At 45.2% G+C, this 26,937-nt stretch overlaps 1 protein-coding gene across 2 annotated transcripts in view; it reads left to right on the top strand.

The window, feature by feature from the left end:
* Window positions 1-26,937, top strand: part of SLC40A1 (solute carrier family 40 member 1) — a 409,668-nt gene that overhangs the window by 334,763 nt on the left and 47,968 nt on the right. For both annotated transcript variants that reach the window (XM_063948677.1, XM_063948678.1), the window contains one exon: window positions 1,179-1,421. In XM_063948677.1, the coding sequence (XP_063804747.1) occupies window positions 1,179-1,421 (243 nt within the window). The remainder of the gene's footprint in view (window positions 1-1,178; window positions 1,422-26,937) is intronic.

Raw genomic sequence — 26,937 nt, forward strand, 5'->3', positions numbered from 1 at the left:
TGTTAGGGATAGTCACTGATATGACTGCTGAGTTATTGTGTTAGATACAGTCACTGATATGACTGCTGAGTTATTGTGTTAGGGATAGTCACTGATATGACTGCTGAGTTATTGTGTTAGGGATAGTCACTGATATGACTGCTGAGTTATTGTGTTAGGGATAGTCACTGATATGACTGCTGAGTTATTGTGTTAGGGATAGTCACTGATATGACTGCTGAGTTATTGTGTTAGGGATAGTCACTGATATGACTGCTGAGTTATTGTGTTAGGGTTAGTCACTGATATGACTGCTGAGTTATTGTGTTAGGGATAGTCACTGATATGACTGCTGAGTTATTGTGTTAGGGATAGTCACTGATATGACTGCTGAGTTATTGTATTAGGGATAGTCACTGATATGACTGCTGAGTTATTGTGTTAGGGATAGTCACTGATATGACTGCTGAGTTATTGTGTTAGGGATAGTCACTGATAAGACTGCTGAGTTATTGTGTTAGGGATAGTCACTGATATGACTGCTGAGTTACTGTGTTAGGGATAGTCACTGATATGACTGCTGAGTTACTGTGTTAGGGATAGTCACTGATATGACTGCTGAGTTATTGTGTTAGGGATAGTCACTGATATGACTGCTGAGTTATTGTGTTAGGGATAGTCACTGATATGACTGCTGAGTTATTGTGTTAGATACAGTCACTGATATGACTGCTGAGTTATTGTGTTAGGGATAGTCACTGATATGACTGCTGAGTTATTGTGTTAGGGATAGTCACTGATATGACTGCTGAGTTATTGTGTTAGGGATAGTCACTGATATGACTGCTGAGTTATTGTGTTAGGGATAGTCACTGATATGACTGCTGAGTTATTGTGTTAGATACAGTCACTGATATGACTGCTGAGTTATTGTGTTAGGGATAGTCACTGATATGACTGCTGAGTTATTGTGTTAGGGATAGTCACTGATATGACTGCTGAGTTATTGTGTTAGGGATAGTCACTGATATGACTGCTGAGTTATTGTGTTAGGGATAGTCACTGATATGACTGCTGAGTTATTGTGTTAGGGATAGTCACTGATATGACTGCTGAGTTATTGTGTTAGGGATAGTCACTGATATGACTGCTGAGTTATTGCATGGAATTAATGTCTGTGTGTTATGTTTTAATGACAGACATGAATGCAACAGTGAGACGAATTGACCAACTGACAAACATATTGGCTCCAATGGCTGTTGGACAGATCATGACCTTTGGCTCTGCTGTTATTGGCTGTGGATTCATTGCTGGCTGGAACCTTGTGTCGATGTTTGTAGAATACCTGCTGCTTTGGAAGGTCTACCAGAAGACACCAGCCCTGGCCATGAAACTGGGGGAAAAAGAAGATAATCAAGAACTGAAGAATTTGAACATTAAAGGTATTGGGATTGTTTCCTTTCTGATTAGCTACAGCTGGCGGCATACTATTCCCATGTGATGGAGAGTATTTGTGACATCAGTGCCACGTTCTAGTGATACACGTGTGGGCTTCCTGTCACCAGGTCAGATACCAGTCAGAGATACTATCCAGGAAGTCATTACACTGATCTTTCTGATCAGAGCCAGCACTGAACATAGGCCATATAGGCCAATTACTAGGATGTCATTGCTCTAGGGGGGTGCCCAGCGGGCATGGTGAACCAGCACACATTGACAGAAGGCTGACATGAGCACTTAGCAGTGGCACAACATTGTCACAATCCTACAGATAGCACTACCAGTAGCACCATTGCTGGGAGAGGGCAGCACCAATGAGACAATGTTAGCAGCAGCTGTCAGGGAAAAGATGAGGGGCATCACTTTAGAACATATTCATAGGGGGCCCGGCTAAAATCTATCCTGGGCACCAAATAGATCAGTGCTGGCTTACTCCTGACAGATTACAAATGACACTGATTTAGGGGGGAATTCAACTGATTGTGGTAAATTTTACCCACACAAACGGGCTGTATCACGAGTTTTGTCAATTAATGCTCTTTTTTTGTTGTAAAATTTACGTGCTATCATGCAAAAACCACAGGATCCGGGATAAGATCCTAGAGTTGTGTTTTCACAATCGCGGCCATGAAAAAACGTCACTTAGCGCGGATTTGGTTTCTCCTGCCTCCTGCCCCAATAATGCTAGCTATCATAGCTAATTGAATTTGCCCCTTAATCTAAGAATATGTCTAACCTTATAGGCTAAATGTAATAGGGTGCAATTTCGGAAAACGTGCGATTTTTAGAGGAAATTTGCACGTTTTCCAAAAATTGCAAATGTAATAAGTCTTGAACTTATATACCAAAAATCGCAAGTGAAAAATCGCATCCAGATGTTTTCCCATTGAAAACATTGAAAATCGCAAATGTAATAGGATGCGATTTTTTCACTTGCGCACAAAACCTTACCAAAAATCGCCAGAATAATGGACCAGGTTTAGACTGGCGATTTTTGGAGAAGCGTGCACAGTTCAGTGAGATCAAGGAGATCTGTGAATGCTTCTGTCTGCAAAAGTAAAGAAAGTGTTAAAAATAACAAATAAAAACGACGTGCAGGCCCCCCCAAAAACATAACCAGCACCAGGCTCTATGAGCTGGCCCTTGTTGCACAAATACAGGAAAAAAAATTGATTGGGAGTTCCCCGTATTTAAACAACCAGCACCGGACTCTTGGACCAGTCCCGGTTTCAAAAATATGGGGGACAAAAGAAGTAGGGGTCCCCCATATTTTTGAAACCAGCACCGGACTCCACTAGCCAGGGAGGTGATGCCGCAGCCGGGGGACACTTTTATATAGGTCCCTGCGGCCAATGAATCGCTCCCCCCAACTAGTCCCCCAGGGGTTCCCTGGGGGAGTGGGGACCCCTTAAATCAAGGGTTTCTCCCCCTCCAGGCACCCAAGGGCCAGGGGTGAAGGCCGAGGCTGTCCCCCTCCCCCCCCCCCCCCCACGCATTCCTGGGCGGTGGATGGGGGGCTGATAGCCAAAATTGTGTAAAAATAAAGAATATTGGGGGTAATTCCAAGTTGATCGCAGCAGGAATTTTGTTAGCAGTTGGGCAAAACCATGTGCACTGCAGGTGGGGCAGATGTAACTTGGGCAGAGAGAGTTAGATTTGGGTGGGTTATTTTATTTCTGTGCAGGGTAAATACTGGCTGCTTTATTTTTACACTGCAAATTAGATTGCAGATTGAACACACCCCACCCAAATCTAACTCTCTCTGCACATGTTATATCTGCCTCCCCTGCAGTGCACATGTTACATCTGCCCCCCCCCCCCCCCCCCTGCAGTGCACATGGTTTTGCCCAACTGCTAACAAAATTCCTGCTGCGATCAACTTGGAATTACCCCCCATTGTCTTTTGGTGTGGAACTATGAGTCCCAGCAAGCTTCCCCCCGCTTGCTGGTACTTGGAGAACCACAAGTACCAGCATGCAGGGAAATAACGGGCCCACTGGTACCTGTAGTTCCACAACAAAAGAAATACCCAAATGAAAACACAACACACTCACCATGAAAGTATAAGTTTATTTACACATACATGCACACTTACACACTCACACATACTTACCTAGTGTCCTATGGAGCCCATCGGTCCCCTTGTCACCGAAGAATCCATTGGGGTACCTATAAAAAAAAAAATCCAAAATACTCGCCTATTATCCGGCGTAGATCGGTCCTCTTCAGTCCAAGTAGGCATGCACAGGGTTAAAAAAAATAAAAAAAATATGGAAAACCTGGTCCACGTGACTAAAGAGGTTCCATGTTTCTATGATGTGGCGCTCCCTGATTGGCTGCCGGGTCCTCTAGTGACTAGAGTCACTGGGGGTCCCGGCATTCGGGGAAAGGGGTTGCATGGGCGAGCGCAGTGATATGGTAGTAGACCCTGTGATGCGGGCAGAGTTTTTAATTCTGGAGGTAATAGCTATTACTGTGTGTTTTGTTTATTTCTCTGAGGACCATTTAAAGCAGGGGTGGGGACCCTCAGGCCCGGGGGCCGTATAACGCCCTCAAAGCCACTTGATCCGGCCCGCCCAGGCTCACCTAAACGAGAGGAGATGCCGAGCGCCCGCTGAGATTTTACCACCAGCGGGCGCCCTGCTCCTCAGCAGCAGCCGGAGGCAGAGCTCACTCCTGAGCTCCAGCTTCTGGCTCAGGCAGTGTACATGTGTGGCTGTGTGGCGCTATGGGAGAGACGTCATGACATCTCTCCCATAGTTTCGAGGAGAGGGAGGGCAGCCGTCCGGAAGCAGGGCTGGTGAGCATTGTGGGTTTTTTTTTCTTTCTTTTACTGTGTGCGTGTAAGCGGCACTACTATGGGACATATTTAATGGGGCATAACTACAGGGGGCATATCTAATGGGACATAACTACAGGGGGCATATTTAATGGGGCATAACTACTAGAGATGAGCGGGTTCGGTTTCTCTGAAACCGAACCCGCACGAACTTCATGTTTTTTTCACGGGTCCGAGCAGACTCGGATCCTCCCGCCTTGCTCGGTTAACCCGAGCGCGCCCGAACGTCATCATGACGCTGTCGGATTCTCGCGAGACTCGGATTCTATATAAGGAGCCGCGCGTCGCCGCCATTTTCACACGTGCATTGAGATTGATAGGGAGAGGACGTGGCTGGCGTCCTCTCCATTAGAAATTAGATTAGAAGAGAGAGAGAGATTGTGCAGAGTCAGACAGAGTTTACCACAGTGACCAGTGCAGTTGTTGTTAGTTAACTTTTATTTATTTTAATATATATCCGTTCTCTGCTATATCCGTTCTCTGCCTGAAAAAAAACGATACACAGCAGCAGCCAGTCACACAGTGTGACTCAGTCTGTGTGCACTCAGCTCAGCCCAGTGTGCTGCACATCAATGTATAAAAGGCAAAGCTTATAATAATTGTGGGGGAGACTGGGGAGCACTGCAGGTTGTTATAGCAGGAGCCCCCAGGAGTACATAATATTATATTAATTTAAAATTAAACAGTGCACACTTTTGCTGCAGGAGTGCCACTGCCAGTGTGACTAGTGGTGACCAGTGCCTGACCACCAGTATAGTAGTATATTGTTGTATGTATTGTATACTATCTCTTTATCAACCAGTCTATATTAGCAGCAGACACAGTACAGTGCGGTAGTTCACGGCTGTGGCTACCTCTGTGTCGGCAGTCGGAACTCGGCAGGCAGTCCGTCCATCCATAATTGTATTACAATATATACCACCTAACCGTGGTATTTTTTTTTCTTTCTTTATACCGTCATAGTGTCATACTAGTTGTTACGAGTATACTACTATCTCTTTATCAACCAGTGTACAGTGCGGTAGTTCACGGCTGTGGCTACCTCTGTGTCGGCAGTCGGCAGGCAGTCCGTCCATCCATAATTGTATTATTATTATAATATATACCACCTAACCGTGGTTTTTTTTTCATTCTTTATACCGTCGTCATAGTGTCATACTAGTTGTTACGAGTATACTACTATCTCTTTATCAACCAGTGTACAGTGCGGTAGTTCACGGCTGTGGCTACCTCTGTGTCGGCAGTCGGCAGGCAGTCCGTCCATCCATAATTGTATTATTATTATAATATATACCACCTAACCGTGGTTTTTTTTTCATTCTTTATACCGTCGTCATAGTGTCATACTAGTTGTTACGAGTATACTACTATCTCTTTATCAACCAGTGTACAGTGCGGTAGTTCACGGCTGTGGCTACCTCTGTGTCGGCAGTCGGCAGGCAGTCCGTCCATCCATAATTGTATTATTATTATAATATATACCACCTAACCGTGGTTTTTTTTTCCATTCTTTATACCGTCGTCATAGTGTCATACTAGTTGTTACGAGTATACTACTATCTCTTTATCAACCAGTGTACAGTGCGGTAGTTCACGGCTGTGGCTACCTCTGTGTCGGCAGTCGGCAGGCAGTCCGTCCATCCATAATTGTATTATTATTATAATATATACCACCTAACCGTGGTTTTTTTTTCATTCTTTATACCGTCGTCATAGTGTCATACTAGTTGTTACGAGTATACTACTATCTCTTTATCAACCAGTGTACAGTGCGGTAGTTCACGGCTGTGGCTACCTCTGTGTCGGCAGTCGGCAGGCAGTCCGTCCATCCATAATTGTATTATTATTATAATATATACCACCTAACCGTGGTTTTTTTTCCATTCTTTATACCGTCGTCATAGTGTCATACTAGTTGTTACGAGTATACTACTATCTCTTTATCAACCAGTGTACAGTGCGGTAGTTCACGGCTGTGGCTACCTCTGTGTCGGCAGTCGGCAGGCAGTCCGTCCATCCATAATTGTATTATTATTATAATATATACCACCTAACCGTGGTTTTTTTTTCATTCTTTATACCGTCGTCATAGTGTCATACTAGTTGTTACGAGTATACTACTATCTCTTTATCAACCAGTGTACAGTGCGGTAGTTCACGGCTGTGGCTACCTCTGTGTCGGCAGTCGGCAGGCAGTCCGTCCATCCATAATTGTATTATTATTATAATATATACCACCTAACCGTGGTTTTTTTTTCATTCTTTATACCGTCGTCATAGTGTCATACTAGTTGTTACGAGTATACTACTATCTCTTTATCAACCAGTGTACAGTGCGGTAGTTCACGGCTGTGGCTACCTCTGTGTCGGCAGTCGGCAGGCAGTCCGTCCATCCATAATTGTATTATTATTATAATATATACCACCTAACCGTGGTTTTTTTTTCATTCTTTATACCGTCGTCATAGTGTCATACTAGTTGTTACGAGTATACTACTATCTCTTTATCAACCAGTGTACAGTGCGGTAGTTCACGGCTGTGGCTACCTCTGTGTCGGCAGTCGGCAGGCAGTCCGTCCATCCATAATTGTATTATTATTATAATATATACCACCTAACCGTGGTTTTTTTTCCATTCTTTATACCGTCGTCATAGTGTCATACTAGTTGTTACGAGTATACTACTATCTCTTTATCAACCAGTGTACAGTGCGGTAGTTCACGGCTGTGGCTACCTCTGTGTCGGCAGTCGGCAGGCAGTCCGTCCATCCATAATTGTATTATTATTATAATATATACCACCTAACCGTGGTTTTTTTTTCATTCTTTATACCGTCGTCATAGTGTCATACTAGTTGTTACGAGTATACTACTATCTCTTTATCAACCAGTGTACAGTGCGGTAGTTCACGGCTGTGGCTACCTCTGTGTCGGCAGTCGGCAGGCAGTCCGTCCATCCATAATTGTATTATTATTATAATATATACCACCTAACCGTGGTTTTTTTTCCATTCTTTATACCGTCGTCATAGTGTCATACTAGTTGTTACGAGTATACTACTATCTCTTTATCAACCAGTGTACAGTGCGGTAGTTCACGGCTGTGGCTACCTCTGTGTCGGCAGTCGGCAGGCAGTCCGTCCATCCATAATTGTATTATTATTATAATATATACCACCTAACCGTGGTTTTTTTTTCATTCTTTATACCGTCGTCATAGTGTCATACTAGTTGTTACGAGTATACTACTATCTCTTTATCAACCAGTGTACAGTGCGGTAGTTCACGGCTGTGGCTACCTCTGTGTCGGCAGTCGGCAGGCAGTCCGTCCATCCATAATTGTATTATTATTATAATATATACCACCTAACCGTGGTTTTTTTTCCATTCTTTATACCGTCGTCATAGTGTCATACTAGTTGTTACGAGTATACTACTATCTCTTTATCAACCAGTGTACAGTGCGGTAGTTCACGGCTGTGGCTACCTCTGTGTCGGCAGTCGGCAGGCAGTCCGTCCATCCATAATTGTATTATTATTATAATATATACCACCTAACCGTGGTTTTTTTTCATTCTTTATACCGTCGTCATAGTGTCATACTAGTTGTTACGAGTATACTACTATCTCTTTATCAACCAGTGTACAGTGCGGTAGTTCACGGCTGTGGCTACCTCTGTGTCGGCAGTCGGCAGGCAGTCCGTCCATCCATAATTGTATTATTATTATAATATATACCACCTAACCGTGGTTTTTTTTCCATTCTTTATACCGTCGTCATAGTGTCATACTAGTTGTTACGAGTATACTACTATCTCTTTATCAACCAGTGTACAGTGCGGTAGTTCACGGCTGTGGCTACCTCTGTGTCGGCAGTCGGCAGGCAGTCCGTCCATCCATAATTGTATTATTATTATAATATATACCACCTAACCGTGGTTTTTTTTTCATTCTTTATACCGTCGTCATAGTGTCATACTAGTTGTTACGAGTATACTACTATCTCTTTATCAACCAGTGTACAGTGCGGTAGTTCACGGCTGTGGCTACCTCTGTGTCGGCAGTCGGCAGGCAGTCCGTCCATCCATAATTGTATTATTATTATAATATATACCACCTAACCGTGGGTTTTTTTTCATTCTTTATACCGTCGTCATAGTGTCATACTAGTTGTTACGAGTATACTACTATCTCTTTATCAACCAGTGTACAGTGCGGTAGTTCACGGCTGTGGCTACCTCTGTGTCGGCAGTCGGCAGGCAGTCCGTCCATCCATAATTGTATTATTATTATAATATATACCACCTAACCGTGGTTTTTTTTTCATTCTTTATACCGTCGTCATAGTGTCATACTAGTTGTTACGAGTATACTACTATCTCTTTATCAACCAGTGTACAGTGCGGTAGTTCACGGCTGTGGCTACCTCTGTGTCGGCAGTCGGCAGGCAGTCCGTCCATCCATAATTGTATTATTATTATAATATATACCACCTAACCGTGGTTTTTTTTTCATTCTTTATACCGTCGTCATAGTGTCATACTAGTTGTTACGAGTATACTACTATCTCTTTATCAACCAGTGTACAGTGCGGTAGTTCACGGCTGTGGCTACCTCTGTGTCGGCAGTCGGCAGGCAGTCCGTCCATCCATAATTGTATTATTATTATAATATATACCACCTAACCGTGGTTTTTTTTCCATTCTTTATACCGTCGTCATAGTGTCATACTAGTTGTTACGAGTATACTACTATCTCTTTATCAACCAGTGTACAGTGCGGTAGTTCACGGCTGTGGCTACCTCTGTGTCGGCAGTCGGCAGGCAGTCCGTCCATCCATAATTGTATTATTATTATAATATATACCACCTAACCGTGGTTTTTTTTTCATTCTTTATACCGTCGTCATAGTGTCATACTAGTTGTTACGAGTATACTACTATCTCTTTATCAACCAGTGTACAGTGCGGTAGTTCACGGCTGTGGCTACCTCTGTGTCGGCAGTCGGCAGGCAGTCCGTCCATCCATAATTGTATTATTATTATAATATATACCACCTAACCGTGGTTTTTTTTTCATTCTTTATACCGTCGTCATAGTGTCATACTAGTTGTTACGAGTATACTACTATCTCTTTATCAACCAGTGTACAGTGCGGTAGTTCACGGCTGTGGCTACCTCTGTGTCGGCAGTCGGCAGGCAGTCCGTCCATCCATAATTGTATTATTATTATAATATATACCACCTAACCGTGGTTTTTTTTTCATTCTTTATACCGTCGTCATAGTGTCATACTAGTTGTTACGAGTATACTACTATCTCTTTATCAACCAGTGTACAGTGCGGTAGTTCACGGCTGTGGCTACCTCTGTGTCGGCAGTCGGCAGGCAGTCCGTCCATCCATAATTGTATTATTATTATAATATATACCACCTAACCGTGGTTTTTTTTCCATTCTTTATACCGTCGTCATAGTGTCATACTAGTTGTTACGAGTATACTACTATCTCTTTATCAACCAGTGTACAGTGCGGTAGTTCACGGCTGTGGCTACCTCTGTGTCGGCAGTCGGCAGGCAGTCCGTCCATCCATAATTGTATTATTATTATAATATATACCACCTAACCGTGGTTTTTTTTTCATTCTTTATACCGTCGTCATAGTGTCATACTAGTTGTTACGAGTATACTACTATCTCTTTATCAACCAGTGTACAGTGCGGTAGTTCACGGCTGTGGCTACCTCTGTGTCGGCAGTCGGCAGGCAGTCCGTCCATCCATAATTGTATTATTATTATAATATATACCACCTAACCGTGGTTTTTTTTCCATTCTTTATACCGTCGTCATAGTGTCATACTAGTTGTTACGAGTATACTACTATCTCTTTATCAACCAGTGTACAGTGCGGTAGTTCACGGCTGTGGCTACCTCTGTGTCGGCAGTCGGCAGGCAGTCCGTCCATCCATAATTGTATTATTATTATAATATATACCACCTAACCGTGGTTTTTTTTTCATTCTTTATACCGTCGTCATAGTGTCATACTAGTTGTTACGAGTATACTACTATCTCTTTATCAACCAGTGTACAGTGCGGTAGTTCACGGCTGTGGCTACCTCTGTGTCGGCAGTCGGCAGGCAGTCCGTCCATCCATAATTGTATTATTATTATAATATATACCACCTAACCGTGGTTTTTTTTCCATTCTTTATACCGTCGTCATAGTGTCATACTAGTTGTTACGAGTATACTACTATCTCTTTATCAACCAGTGTACAGTGCGGTAGTTCACGGCTGTGGCTACCTCTGTGTCGGCAGTCGGCAGGCAGTCCGTCCATCCATAATTGTATTATTATTATAATATATACCACCTAACCGTGGTTTTTTTTCATTCTTTATACCGTCGTCATAGTGTCATACTAGTTGTTACGAGTATACTACTATCTCTTTATCAACCAGTGTACAGTGCGGTAGTTCACGGCTGTGGCTACCTCTGTGTCGGCAGTCGGCAGGCAGTCCGTCCATCCATAATTGTATTATTATTATAATATATACCACCTAACCGTGGTTTTTTTTCCATTCTTTATACCGTCGTCATAGTGTCATACTAGTTGTTACGAGTATACTACTATCTCTTTATCAACCAGTGTACAGTGCGGTAGTTCACGGCTGTGGCTACCTCTGTGTCGGCAGTCGGCAGGCAGTCCGTCCATCCATAATTGTATTATTATTATAATATATACCACCTAACCGTGGTTTTTTTTTCATTCTTTATACCGTCGTCATAGTGTCATACTAGTTGTTACGAGTATACTACTATCTCTTTATCAACCAGTGTACAGTGCGGTAGTTCACGGCTGTGGCTACCTCTGTGTCGGCAGTCGGCAGGCAGTCCGTCCATCCATAATTGTATTATTATTATAATATATACCACCTAACCGTGGTTTTTTTTTCATTCTTTATACCGTCGTCATAGTGTCATACTAGTTGTTACGAGTATACTACTATCTCTTTATCAACCAGTGTACAGTGCGGTAGTTCACGGCTGTGGCTACCTCTGTGTCGGCAGTCGGCAGGCAGTCCGTCCATCCATAATTGTATTATTATTATAATATATACCACCTAACCGTGGTTTTTTTTTCATTCTTTATACCGTCGTCATAGTGTCATACTAGTTGTTACGAGTATACTACTATCTCTTTATCAACCAGTGTACAGTGCGGTAGTTCACGGCTGTGGCTACCTCTGTGTCGGCAGTCGGCAGGCAGTCCGTCCATCCATAATTGTATTATTATTATAATATATACCACCTAACCGTGGTTTTTTTTCCATTCTTTATACCGTCGTCATAGTGTCATACTAGTTGTTACGAGTATACTACTATCTCTTTATCAACCAGTGTACAGTGCGGTAGTTCACGGCTGTGGCTACCTCTGTGTCGGCAGTCGGCAGGCAGTCCGTCCATCCATAATTGTATTATTATTATAATATATACCACCTAACCGTGGTTTTTTTTTCATTCTTTATACCGTCGTCATAGTGTCATACTAGTTGTTACGAGTATACTACTATCTCTTTATCAACCAGTGTACAGTGCGGTAGTTCACGGCTGTGGCTACCTCTGTGTCGGCAGTCGGCAGGCAGTCCGTCCATCCATAATTGTATTATTATTATAATATATACCACCTAACCGTGGTTTTTTTTCCATTCTTTATACCGTCGTCATAGTGTCATACTAGTTGTTACGAGTATACTACTATCTCTTTATCAACCAGTGTACAGTGCGGTAGTTCACGGCTGTGGCTACCTCTGTGTCGGCAGTCGGCAGGCAGTCCGTCCATCCATAATTGTATTATTATTATAATATATACCACCTAACCGTGGTTTTTTTTTCATTCTTTATACCGTCGTCATAGTGTCATACTAGTTGTTACGAGTATACTACTATCTCTTTATCAACCAGTGTACAGTGCGGTAGTTCACGGCTGTGGCTACCTCTGTGTCGGCAGTCGGCAGGCAGTCCGTCCATCCATAATTGTATTATTATTATAATATATACCACCTAACCGTGGTTTTTTTTTCATTCTTTATACCGTCGTCATAGTGTCATACTAGTTGTTACGAGTATACTACTATCTCTTTATCAACCAGTGTACAGTGCGGTAGTTCACGGCTGTGGCTACCTCTGTGTCGGCAGTCGGCAGGCAGTCCGTCCATCCATAATTGTATTATTATTATAATATATACCACCTAACCGTGGTTTTTTTTTCATTCTTTATACCGTCGTCATAGTGTCATACTAGTTGTTACGAGTATACTACTATCTCTTTATCAACCAGTGTACAGTGCGGTAGTTCACGGCTGTGGCTACCTCTGTGTCGGCAGTCGGCAGGCAGTCCGTCCATCCATAATTGTATTATTATTATAATATATACCACCTAACCGTGGTTTTTTTTTCATTCTTTATACCGTCGTCATAGTGTCATACTAGTTGTTACGAGTATACTACTATCTCTTTATCAACCAGTGTACAGTGCGGTAGTTCACGGCTGTGGCTACCTCTGTGTCGGCAGTCGGCAGGCAGTCCGTCCATCCATAATTGTATTATTATTATAATATATACCACCTAACCGTGGTTTTTTTATACCACCTAACCGTGGCAGTCCGTCCATAATTGTATACTAGTAAACTATCCAATCCATCCATCTCCATTGTTTACCTGAGGTGCCTTTTAGTTCTGCCTATAAAATATGGAGAACAAAAAAGTTGAGGTTCCAAAATTAGGGAAAGATCAAGATCCACTTCCACCTCGTGCTGAAGCTGCTGCCACTAGTCATGGCCGAGACGATGAAATGCCAGCAACGTCGTCTGCCAAGGCCGATGCCCAATGTCATAGTACAGAGCATGTCAAATCCAAAACACCAAATATCAGAAAAAAAAGGACTCCAAAACCTAAAATAAAATTGTCGGAGGAGAAGCGTAAACTTGCCAATATGCCATTTACCACACGGAGTGGCAAGGAACGGCTGAGGCCCTGGCCTATGTTCATGGCTAGTGGTTCAGCTTCACATGAGGATGGAAGCACTCAGCCTCTCGCTAGAAAACTGAAAAGACTCAAGCTGGCAAAAGCACCGCAAAGAACTGTGCGTTCTTTGAAATCCCAAATCCACAAGGAGAGTCCAATTGTGTCGTTTGCGATGCCTGACCTTCCCAACACTGGACGTGAAGAGCATGCGCCTTCCACTATTTGCATGCCCCCTGCAAGTGCTGGAAGGAGCACCCGCAGTCCAGTTCCTGATAGTCAGATTGAAGATGTCAGTGTTGAAGTACACCAGGATGAGGAGGATATGGGTGTTGCTGGCGCTGGGGAGGAAATTGACCAGGAGGATTCTGATGGTGAGGTGGTTTGTTTAAGTCAGGCACCCGGGGAGACACCTGTTGTCCGTGGGAGGAATATGGCCGTTGACATGCCAGGTGAAAATACCAAAAAAATCAGCTCTTCGGTGTGGAGGTATTTCACCAGAAATGCGGACAACAGGTGTCAAGCCGTGTGTTCCCTTTGTCAAGCTGTAATAAGTAGGGGTAAGGACGTTAACCACCTCGGAACATCCTCCCTTATACGTCACCTGCAGCGCATTCATAATAAGTCAGTGACAAGTTCAAAAACTTTGGGTGACAGCGGAAGCAGTCCACTGACCAGTAAATCCCTTCCTCTTGTAACCAAGCTCACGCAAACCACCCCACCAACTCCCTCAGTGTCAATTTCCTCCTTCCCCAGGAATGCCAATAGTCCTGCAGGCCATGTCACTGGCAAGTCTGACGAGTCCTTTCCTGCCTGGGATTCCTCCGATGCATCCTTGCGTGTAACGCCTACTGCTGCTGGCGCTGCTGTTGTTGCCGCTGGGAGTCGATGGTCATCCCAGAGGGGAAGTCGTAAGCCCACTTGTACTACTTCCAGTAAGCAATTGACTGTTCAACAGTCCTTTGCGAGGAAGATGAAATATCACAGCAGTCATCCTACTGCAAAGCGGATAACTGAGTCCTTGACAACTATGTTGGTGTTAGACGTGCGTCCGGTATCCGCCGTTAGTTCACAGGGAACTAGACAATTTATTGAGGCAGTGTGCCCCCGTTACCAAATACCATCTAGGTTCCACTTCTCTAGGCAGGCGATACCGAGAATGTACACGGACGTCAGAAAAAGACTCACCAGTGTCCTAAAAAATGCAGTTGTACCCAATGTCCACTTAACCACGGACATGTGGACAAGTGGAGCAGGGCAGGGTCAGGACTATATGACTGTGACAGCCCACTGGGTAGATGTATGGACTCCCGCCGCAAGAACAGCAGCGGCGGCACCAGTAGCAGCATCTCGCAAATGCCAACTCTTTCCTAGGCAGGCTACGCTTTGTATCACCGTTTTCCAGAATACGCACACAGCTGAAAACCTCTTACGGCAACTGAGGAAGATCATCGCGGAATGGCTTACCCCAATTGGACTCTCCTGTGGATTTGTGGCATCGGACAACGCCAGCAATATTGTGTGTGCATTAAATATGGGCAAATTCCAGCACGTCCCATGTTTTGCACATACCTTGAATTTGGTGGTGCAGAATTTTTTAAAAAACGACAGGGGCGTGCAAGAGATGCTGTCGGTGGCCAGAAAAATTGCGGGACACTTTCGGCGTACAGGCACCACGTACAGAAGACTGGAGCACCACCAAAAACTACTGAACCTGCCCTGCCATCATCTGAAGCAAGAAGTGGTAACGAGGTGGAATTCAACCCTCTATATGCTTCAGAGGTTGGAGGAGCAGCAAAAGGCCATTCAAGCCTATACAATTGAGCACGATATAGGAGATGGAATGCACCTGTCTCAAGTGCAGTGGAGAATGATTTCAACGTTGTGCAAGGTTCTGATGCCCTTTGAACTTGCCACACGTGAAGTCAGTTCAGACACTGCCAGCCTGAGTCAGGTCATTCCCCTCATCAGGCTTTTGCAGAAGAAGCTGGAGGCATTGAAGAAGGAGCTAACACGGAGCGATTCCGCTAGGCATGTGGGACTTGTGGATGCAGCCCTTAATTCGCTTAACAAGGATTCACGGGTGGTCAATCTGTTGAAATCAGAGCACTACATTTTGGCCACCGTGCTCGATCCTAGATTTAAAGCCTACCTTGGATCTCTCTTTCCGGCAGACACAGGTCTGCTGGGGTTGAAAGACCTGCTGGTGACAAAATTGTCAAGTCAAGCGGAACGCGACCTGTCAACATCTCCTCCTTCACATTCTCCCGCAACTGGGGGTGCGAGGAAAAGGCTCAGAATTCCGAGCCCACCCGCTGGCGGTGATGCAGGGCAGTCTGGAGCGACTGCTGATGCTGACATCTGGTCCGGACTGAAGGACCTGACAACGATTACGGACATGTCGTCTACTGTCACTGCATATGATTCTCTCAACATTGATAGAATGGTGGAGGATTATATGAGTGACCGCATCCAAGTAGGCACGTCACACAGTCCGTACTTATACTGGCAGGAAAAAGAGGCAATTTGGAGGCCCTTGCACAAACTGGCTTTATTCTACCTAAGTTGCCCTCCCACAAGTGTGTACTCCGAAAGAGTGTTTAGTGCCGCCGCTCACCTTGTCAGCAATCGGCGTACGAGGTTACATCCAGAAAATGTGGAGAAGATGATGTTCATTAAAATGAATTATAATCAATTCCTCCGCGGAGACATTGACCAGCAGCAATTGCCTCCACAAAGTACACAGGGAGCTGAGATGGTGGATTCCAGTGGGGACGAATTGATAATCTGTGAGGAGGGGGATGTACACGGTGATATATCGGAGGGTGAAGATGAGGTGGACATCTTGCCTCTGTAGAGCCAGTTTGTGCAAGGAGAGATTAATTGCTTCTTTTTTGGGGGGGGTCCAAACCAACCCGTCATATCAGTCACAGTCGTGTGGCAGACCCTGTCACTGAAATGATGGGTTGGTTAAAGTGTGCATGTCCTGTTTTGTTTATACAACATAAGGGTGGGTGGGAGGGCCCAAGGATAATTCCATCTTGCACCTCTTTTTTCTTTTCTTTTTCTTTGCATCATGTGCTGATTGGGGAGGGTTTTTTGGAAGGGACATCCTGCGTGACACTGCAGTGCCACTCCTAGATGGGCCCGGTGTTTGTGTCGGCCACTAGGGTCGCTAATCTTACTCACACAGCTACCTCATTGCGCCTCTTTTTTTCTTTGCGTCATGTGCTGTTTGGGGAGGGTTTTTTGGAAGGGACATCCTGCGTGACACTGCAGTGCCACTCCTAGATGTGCCCGGTGTTTGTGTCGGCCACTAGGGTCGCTAATCTTACTCACACAGTCAGCTACCTCATTGCGCCTCTTTTTTTCTTTGCGTCATGTGCTGTTTGGGGAGGGTTTTTTGGAAGGGCCATCCTGCGTGACACTGCAGTGCCACTCCTAGATGGGCCCGGTGTTTGTGTCGGCCACTAGGGTCGCTAATCTTACTCACACAGCTACCTCATTGCGCCTCTTTTTTTCTTTGCGTCATGTGCTGTTTGGGGAGGGTTTTTTGGAAGGGACATCCTGCGTGACACTGCAGTGCCACTCCTAGATGGGCCCGGTGTTTGTGTCGGCCACTAGGGTCGCTTATCTTTCTCACACAGCTACCTCATTGCGCCTCTTTTTTTCTTTGCGTCATGTGCTGTTTGGGGAGGGTTTTTTGGAAGGGACATCCTGCGTGACACTGCAGTGCCACTCCTAGATGGGCCCGGTGTTTGTGTCGGCCACTAGGGTCGCTTATCTTTCTCACACAGTCAGCTACCTCATTGCGCCTCTTTTTTTCTTTGCGTCATGTGCTGTTTGGGGAGGGTTTTTTGGAAGGGACATCCTGCGTGACACTGCAGTGCCACTCCTAGATGGGCCCGGTGTTTGTGTCGGCCACTAGGGTCGCTTATCTTACTCACACAGCGACCTCTGTGCAAATTTTAGGACTAAAAATAATATTGTGAGGTGTGATGTGTTCAGAATAGGCTGAAAATGAGTGTAAATTATGTTTTTTGAGGTTAATAATACTTTGGGATCAAAATTACCCCCAAATTCTATGATTTAAGCTGTTTTTTAGGGTTTTTTGAAAAAAACACCCGAATCCAAAACACACCCGAATCCGACAAAAATAATTCGGTGAGGTTTTGCCAAAACGCGTTCGAACCCAAAACACGGCCGCGGAACCGAACCCAAAACCAAAACACAAAACCCGAAAAATTTCAGGCGCTCATCTCTAATAACTACAAGGGGCATAACTACAGGGGGCATATTTAATGGGGCATAACAACTGACGGTGCATATCTAATGGGCCAAAACAACTGACTGGGGGCAAATCTAATGGGGCATAACTGACTGGGGGCAAATCTAATTGGGCATAACAAGTGACTGGGGGCATAACTACTGACTGGGGGCAGGGTAATTTTTAAATTGATAATTTTTGTATGGCCCTCGAAGGATTTTATAAATATCTAAATGGCCCTTGGTAGAAAAAAGGTTCCTCACCCCTGATTTAAAGGGACATTAACCAGGGACAGGGGCTATATATACCTTACATAGTTTTATGTTATAAAAGACAACAATACACTGTATACAGCACACCACACCTGGCTGCTACCAAACACAATGGAATCATTCCACTGGACTCGTATAAACAAAAAAAAACGTGTGATTTACTAACACGGGGGGCTCAGAGGGCTGGGATTGCCATAAGAGAGACACATATACTACCATAGTCTTCTGATCAGTGACATCCTGACTGTTCCACACCACTGTCAACGTCAGAACAACACTTCTAGTTTCTGTACTACGAATGACGTCAGGAGGGGCGCTGCACCGGGTGTGGACGGATGCTTTATAGTCCATGTTTTCCAGGCACCTAGGGGTGCTGGTACCGTGCAATGTGTATATTAGTGATGAATACATCTGTCACCAGCTAAGTGACCTGGAAAACAGAAGATATTAGGGATCCTGAGGAATGAGATTGGCCACGTCTGATCTACAGTATATTCTATTTTCCACCTACTCAGAGCTGGAGCGTAGAACGTTTTACCACTTTCCTATGTGCTGTCCGGTTCTGTAGCCTCCAATGCCTATATATACTGCACATGGAGTGCAGCTATTCTTCTGTGGTAATATCTTAGGCTTCGCCCTGTATATACTGTACATGGAGTGCAGCTATTCTTCTGTGGTAATATCTTAGGCTTCGCCCTGTCTATACTGTACATGGAGTGCAGCTATTCTTCTGTGGTAATATCTTAGGCTTCGCCCTGTATATACTGTACATGGAGTGCAGCTATTCTTCTGTGGTAATATCTTAGGCTTCGCCCTGTATATACTGTACATGGAGTGCAGCTATTCTTCTGTAATAATATCTTAGGCTTCGCCCTGTATATACTGTACATGGAGTGCAGCTATTCTTCTGTGGTAATATCTTAGGCTTCGCCCTGTATATACTGTACATGGAGTGCAGCTATTCTTCTGTGGTAATATCTTAGGCTTCGCCCTGTATATACAGTACATGGAGTGCAGCTATTCTTCTGTGGTAATATCTTAGGCTTCGCCCTGTATATACTGTACATGGAGTGCAGCTATTCTTCTGTAATAATATCTTAGGCTTCGCCCTGTATATACTGTACATGGAGTGCAGCTATTCTTCTGTGGTAATATCTTAGGCTTCGCCCTGTATATACTGTACATGGAGTGCAGCTATTCTTCTGTGGTAATATCTTAGGCTTCGCCCTGTATATACAGTACATGGAGTGCAGCTATTCTTCTGTGGTAATATCTTAGGCTTCGCCCTGTATATACTGTACATGGAGTGCAGCTATTCTTCTGTGGTAATATCTTAGGCTTCGCCCTGTATATACAGTACATGGAGTGCAGCTATTCTTCTGTGGTAATATCTTAGGCTTCGCCTTGTATATACAGTGCATTGTTAGGCGCCGAGGGTCCGCCCGTCAGTGCGGCCCGGCGCCTAGCAACTAGGGACGCCGCATGCGGACAGCCGCCAGCTCCCTAGCAACGCTAGACGCCGGGCGCACGGAGCCGCTCAGACCCTAGCAACGGGGACGCCACTGTCGGACCGCGTTCCCCGTTGCTGGGTCTAGATTAATAACCTCATTGGTATCCTGGCCGTGCAGCATGCAGCTGCACGGCATGATTGTTAATTACCCTGTCTGGCTCCTGATTGGAGAGCTCCCAGTTAAAAGCACTCTCTGGACTTCCCACAGACGCCGGTAATAGCTTCCTGTTTGCTGTGTCTGTTGCAGAGAGTTTTCCAGTCCTGTCTATCCGGTCGTTCCTGTCCTCAGTGGTCCAATACTCGGAAGTTGTCATCTTTTTCTGGAGTCCTGACCGAGCACCTTTAACATCCTGTGGTGTTCGTGAGTCGCGGCGTAGCCGCGTGTTGCGGCTTGACCGCTTACTATTTATTATTTGGTTATATTGTGTTTCGGAGCTTTTGCGGAGGATTCCGCTCCCACAAATCCACTCTGGTATCCAGCGGTGCTGGATAGGAGTAACGGATTCGTGGATTTTTGGTTGTCCTTTTCCCTGGCGGTTTGTCCGCACATACTTCTGGTTTAAGTTAGTTAGCTTGTAGCCCCTGGCCTGGTTGCTTAGTCAGAGGGCCCCTTGTTATCACCCTGTCTCGGATTTCCCTTTGTCTCCCATTAAGACCTGAGGGGGCATCGGAGTTGGGCAGACATAATCCGCCCTTCAAACGCGGCTGCCATGGGCTCAAGCAACCATAGTCTCGCAGGGGATTTCTGATAACACGGGCGAGACAACGGAGTTAGGGCGCCAGGGGTTACTAGGCTTTCCTGCTCCCGTAACCAGCATTCCATTCCAGTACTCTGACCTCCGTCATAAGATCACCTCTGGTCAGACATACTGGTATCATAACATTATTACCGGCCAGACTAAAATTTAAAATTAAACAGGGTTTGATTTTTTCCCTTATTTCAGTTTGGAAGATTTGTCGGCCTCATGAATCCCACTGGTGTAGGGCCAAATCATGGCCAGCTTCTAGTTAGTCAGATTCAAGAACTTACTCAGATGGTTCAGGATCTATCCCTTCGGGTGAGGTCACAGGAAGATCTGTTACGGACTTCCCCGAGGGTCGTTCCTGAACCAAAAATGCATTTGCCTGACCGTTTTTCTGGGGATAGAAAGCAGTTTTTTAATTTTAAAGAGTCTTGTAAACTTTATTTTCGTTTAAGACCAGTCTCCTCAGGTACGGAATCTCAGCGGGTCGGAATTATTATTTCTTTACTTCAGGGGGATCCCCAGACCTGGGCTTTTGGTTTAAGAACTGACGATCCGGCATTGTTGTCTGTAGACGCCTTTCTGGGGTCTTTAGGGCTATTGTATGATGACCCTGATAGAGAGGCATCCGCCGAGAGTCATTTGCGTGCTCTCAGACAGGGTAAGATTCCCGCAGAGATTTATTGTACGGAGTTTCGCCGTTGGTCGAACGACTGTGGATGGAATGACCCAGCCCTGCGCAGTCAGTTTCGCCTCGGCTTATCTGAGTCTATAAAAGACAGTCTCCTTCAGTATCCCGCTCCTGAGACTCTTGATAAACTCATGGAGCTTTCTATTAAGATTGATCGTCGTCTCAGAGAGCGGAGGGCTGAAAAAGGAGCATCTGTCGGGTCTACTCCTGGTGTTTTTTCCATTCCTGTGGACATAGAGGAGCCCATGCAGATAGGTCTCTCCAAGCTGTCTCCTGAAGAAAGAACCAGAAGGCAAAATTCTGGTCTTTGTTTGTACTGTGGGAGTAAGGGACATTTTGCCCGTAATTGTCCGAACAAGTCGGGAAACGCCTCGACCAAGTGAATTGTGAGGGGGTTCACTTTGGTCTGCAGCTTATCTCCTCAAATAATTCACTGTTAGTCCCAGCTAAAGTTTCCTTTGGCAGCCTCTGTTCCTCGGTGTCGGCTTTTGTTGACAGTGGAGCTGCAGGGAACTTTATGGACTTAACGTGGGCCAAGGCCTTAGGTATTCCTCAGTTAGCCTTGGGTAGGTGTATCACCATGCATGGTTTAGATGGGAGTCCCTTGTCCAATGGGGTTATTTCTCTCTGTACACCTCCTGTACTATTTTCGGTAGGAGCTCTTCATTCCGAAAAAATTGAATTTTTCCTTACCCATTGCCCAGCAGTTCCAGTGGTTCTGGGTCACCCTTGGCTGGCCTTTCATAATCCCATCATTGATTGGCAGTCGGGGGAGATCTCACAGTGGGGTACCATCTGTAATAAGGAATGTATTACGCTTCCCATCAGAATAGCTGCTGTCATTCCCGCACCCATTCCTGTGGAATACCAGGATTTTGTTGATGTATTTTCCAAGGGCAATGCGGACATTCTGCCTCCCCATCGGCCTTATGATTGTGCTATTGAGCTAATTCCTGGTGCCACTTTGCCTAAGGGAAGGTTATATGCATTGTCCGGACCAGAAACTGTGGCCATGAATGAATATGTTAAAGAAAGCCTAGGGAAAGGATTTATCAGGCCGTCTAAATCCCCTTTAAGTGCAGGCTTTTTCTTTGTGGAGAAGAAGGATGGATCACTCAGACCTTGCATTGACTTTAGAGCCTTGAATAAAATCTCAGTAAAAAATACTTACCCTTTGCCGCTGATTTCTGTCCTCTTTGATCAGCTACGTTCGGCTGTGATTTTTTCTAAGATTGACCTGAGAGGAGCATATAACCTCATCCGAATCAAGTCAGGGGATGAGTGGAAAACGGCATTCAGTACTCAGTCGGGTCACTATGAGTATCTGGTTATGCCATTCGGCCTGTCTAACGCTCCGGCAGTTTTCCAGGATCTCATTAACGATGTGCTCCGTGATTTTCTTGGAAGATTCGTAGTAGTCTATTTAGACGATATCTTGATATATTCTGACTCTATTGAACAACACGTTACCCAGGTGCGTCAGGTTCTAAAAAAATTACGTGAAAATCACCTATATGCCAAGCTGGAGAAGTGTGAATTTCATGTCACGGAGGTATCCTTTTTAGGGTACATTATTTCCCCTCGGGGATTCTGTATGGAACCGAAGAAGCTCCAAGCCATCCTTAGTTGGGCGCAACCCACCAACTTAAAAGCAATTCAGCGCTTTTTAGGGTTTGCGAATTATTATAGAAGATTTATTCACTCTTTCTCCGACCTAGTTGCTCCCATTGTGGCACTGACTAAGAAGGGAGCGGATCCAACCAACTGGTCACGTGAAGCTGAGTTATCTTTTCAGGCCTTGAAACAAGCCTTTGTCTCAGCCCCGGTCCTCAGACATCCCAACCCAGAATTGCCTTTCATTGTTGAGGTTGATGCCTCGGAGGTTGGAGTAGGGGCTATCCTATCTCAGAAGGATCCGGATTCTCTAGAATTACATCCTTGTGCCTTTATGTCCAGGAAATTCTCATCTGCTGAATCCAACTACGATGTTGGTAACCGGGAATTACTGGCTATTAAATGGGCTTTCGAGGAGTGGAGGCATTGGCTTGAGGGAGCAACACATACCATTTCAGTTTTAACTGATCACAAAAATCTTCAGTACATTGAATCAGCTAAACGGCTGAATGCCCGGCAAGCTCGTTGGGCTTTATTTTTTACTCGTTTCAAGTTTATTATCACCTTCAGGCCAGGTTCCAAGAATGCCAAGGCGGATGCCCTGTCACGCAGTTTTCTTCCAGTTCATGATAACAGTCCTGTTACTCCCATACTTCCGTCTTCAGTCATTCGGGCAGGCCTCACACAAGATTTATTTACCCAGTTAAAGCAGCTTCAACATCAAGCTCCTGGAAATACTCCTGCTGGTCGTCTTTATGTCCCTGAGTTTTTGAGAGCAACTGTTTTGACGGAGTTTCATGATAGCAAAGTTGCCGGGCATCCGGGGATCGCTAAGACTTTGGAATTAGTCTCCCGCTCAGTATGGTGGCCTGGTCTTTCCAAAGACATTAAGGAGTTTGTTTTTTCGTGTCAGGTCTGTGCACAGCATAAAGTTCCCCGTTCCTTGCCTATCGGTCAACTTATGCCCTTGAATGTTCCTCTCAGGCCATGGTCTCATATTTCCATGGATTTTGTGGTGGACCTCCCTCTGTCAGCCGGATGCCGAGTCATATGGGTGGTAGTTGACCGTTTTAGCAAGATGGCCCATTTCATTGCTCTTCCCCGATTGCCATCTGCCCAGGGATTGGCAGTTTTGTTCCTCCGCCATGTTTTCAGACTCCATGGGTTACCCACTGATATTGTTTCTGATCGGGGTCCACAATTCATTGCACAATTTTGGAAGTCTTTTTGTGCCTCTTTAAAGATGAAATTGTCTTTAACGTCTGGCTACCATCCCCAATCCAACGGGCAGACTGAGCGAGTTAATCAATCATTAAAACAATATTTGCGTTTGTACTCGGCCAAACTCCAAAATGACTGGTCCGAGTTTCTTCCGTTGGCGGAGTTTGCTTACAACAATGCCTGTCATTCCTCCACCAATGTGTCTCCATTTTTTACAGTTTTTGGTTTTCACCCCAGAGCTAATTCCTTTTTTCAACATTCCTCTGTCTCCTCACTGACCTTGACCGCTCATCTCAGACTCATTTGGAGAAAAGTGCACCTTGCTCTCAGAAAAGCGGCATTTCGGGAGAAAATTTTTTCTGACAGGCTCCGGCGGCCGTGCACTTTTAAAGTTGGAGATAGGGTGTGGTTGTCAACTCGCAACATTAGACTTCGACAAACCTCAGCCAGATTGGGCCCTAAATTTATTGGACCATTTCATATTATAAAAAAAATCAATCCAGTTGCTTTCCGGTTACGTTTACCAAGAACTCTCCTGATCGGAAATACTTTCCATTGCTCCCTGTTGAAACCATACGTTTCTTCCAGTAGATTTCCTCGGAAGATCTCTCAGGGGAAATCACCAATAGATGTACAGGGTCAGCAGGAGTTCTTGGTGGAGAAGGTTCTCGATTCCAAGTTGTCCCGGGGTCGGCTTTATTTTTTGGTACATTGGAGAGGTTATGGTCCAGAAGAAAGGTCTTGGGTCCTGGATGAGGATCTCCATGCCCCGAGGCTCAAAAAGGCATTTTTTCGAGAATTTCCTCAGAAACCTGGCCTTAGGGGTTCCTTGACCCTTCCTCAAGGGGGGGTACTGTTAGGCGCCGAGGGTCCGCCCGTCAGTGCGGCCCGGCGCCTAGCAACTAGGGACGCCGCATGCGGACAGCCGCCGGCTCCATAGCAACGCTAGACGCCGGGCGCACGGAGCCGCTCAGACCCTAGCAACGGGGACGCCACTGTCGGACCGCGTTCCCCGTTGCTGGGTCTAGATTAATCACCTCATTGGTATCCTGGCCGTGCAGCATGCAGCTGCACGGCATGATTGTTAATTACCCTGTCTGGCTCCTGATTGGAGAGCTCCCAGTTAAAAGCACTCTCTGGACTTCCCACAGACGCCGGTAATAGCTTCCTGTTTGCTGTGTCTGTTGCAGAGAGTTTTCCAGTCCTGTCTATCCGGTCGTTCCTGTCCTCAGTGGTCCAATACTCGGAAGTTGTCATCTTTTCCTGGAGTCCTGACCGAGCACCTTTAACATCCTGTGGTGTTCGTGAGTCGCGGCGTAGCCGTGTGTTGCGGCTTGACCGCTTACTATTTATTATTTGGTTATATTGTGTTTCGGAGCTTTTGCGGAGGATTCCGCTCCCACAAATCCACTCTGGTATCCAGCGGTGCTGGATAGGAGTAACGGATTCGTGGATTTTTGGTTGTCCTTTTCCCTGGCGGTTTGTCCGCACATACTTCTGGTTTAAGTTAGTTAGCTTGTAGCCCCTGGCCTGGTTGCTTAGTCAGAGGGCCCCTTGTTATCACCCTGTCTCGGATTTCCCTTTGTCTCCCATTAAGACCTGAGGGGGCATCGGAGTTGGGCAGACATAATCCGCCCTTCAAACGTGGCTGCCATGGGCTCAAGCAACCATAGTCTCGCAGGGGATTTCTGATAACACCGGCGAGACAACGAAGTTAGGGTGCCAGGGGTTACTAGGCTTTCCTGCTCCCGTAACCAGCATTCCATTCCAGTACTCTGACCTCCGTCATAAGATCACCTCTGGTCAGACGTACTGGTATCATAACAGTGCATGGAGTGCAGCTATTCTTCTGTGGTAATATCTTAGGCTTCGCCCTGTATATACTGTACATGGAGTGCAGCTATTCTTCTGTGGTAATATCTTAGGCTTTGTCCTGTATATACAGTGCATGTAGTGCAGCTGTTCTTCTGTGGTAATATCTTAGGCTTCGCCCTGTATATACTGTACATGTAGTGCAGCTATTCTTCTGAGGTAATATCTCAGGCTGCGCCCTGTATATACAGTGCATGTAGTGCAGTTATTCTTCTTTGGTAATATCTTAGGCTTCACCCTGATATACAGTGCATGGAGTGCAGCTATTCTTCTGTGGTAATATCTTAGGCTTCGCCCTGTAGTCTGTACATGTAGTGCAGCTATTCTTCTGTGGTAATATCTTAGGCTTCGCCCTGTATATACAGTGCATGGAGTGCAGCTATTCTTCTGTGGTAATATCTTAGGCTTCGCCCTGTATATACTGTACATGGAGTGCAGCTATTCTTCTGTGGTAATATCTTAGGCTTCGCCCTGTATATACAGTGCATGGAGTGCAGCTATTCTTCTGTGGTAATATCTTAGGCTTCGCCCTGTATATACTGTACATGGAGTGCAGCTATTCTTCTGTGGTAATATCTTAGGCTTCGCCCTGTATATACAGTGCATGGAGTGCAGCTATTCTTCTGTGGTAATATCTTAGGCTTCGTCCTGTATATACAGTGCATGGAGTGCAGCTATTCTTCTGTGGTAATATCTCAGGCTTCGCCCTGTATATAATGCAGGGAGTGCAGCTATTCTTCTGTGGTAATATCTTAGGCTTTGCCCTGTATGTACAGTGCATGGAGTGCAGCTATTCTTCTGTGGTAATATCTTAGGCTTCGCCCTGTATATACTGTACATGGAGTGCAGCTATTCTTCTGTGGTAATATCTTAGGCTTCGCCCTGTATATACTGTACATGGAGTGCAGCTATTCTTCTGTGGTAATATCTTAGGCTTCGCCCTGTATATACTGTACATGGAGTGCAGCTATTCTTCTGTGGTAATATCTTAGGCTTCGCCCTGTATATACTGTACATGGAGTGCAGCTATTCTTCTGTGGTAATATCTTAGGCTTCGCCCTGTATATACTGTACATGGAGTGCAGCTATTCTTCTGTGGTAATATCTTAGGCTTCACCCTGTATATACTGTACATGGAGTGCAGCTATTCTTCTGTGGTAATATCTTAGGCTTCGCCCTGTATATACTGTACATGGAGTGCAGCTATTCTTCTGTGGTAATATCTTAGGCTTCGCCCTGTATATACTGTACATGTAGTGCAGCTATTCTTCTGTGGTAATATCTTAGGCTTCGCCCTGTATATACTGTACATGGAGTGCAGCTATTCTTCTGTGGTAATATCTTAGGCTTCGCCCTGTATATACTGTACATGGAGTGCAGCTATTCTTCTGTGGTAATATCTTGG

The sequence above is a fragment of the Pseudophryne corroboree genome, assembly GCF_028390025.1.
Source record: "Pseudophryne corroboree isolate aPseCor3 chromosome 1 unlocalized genomic scaffold, aPseCor3.hap2 SUPER_1_unloc_3, whole genome shotgun sequence".
In the NCBI taxonomy this organism is placed as follows: domain Eukaryota; kingdom Metazoa; phylum Chordata; class Amphibia; order Anura; family Myobatrachidae; genus Pseudophryne; species Pseudophryne corroboree.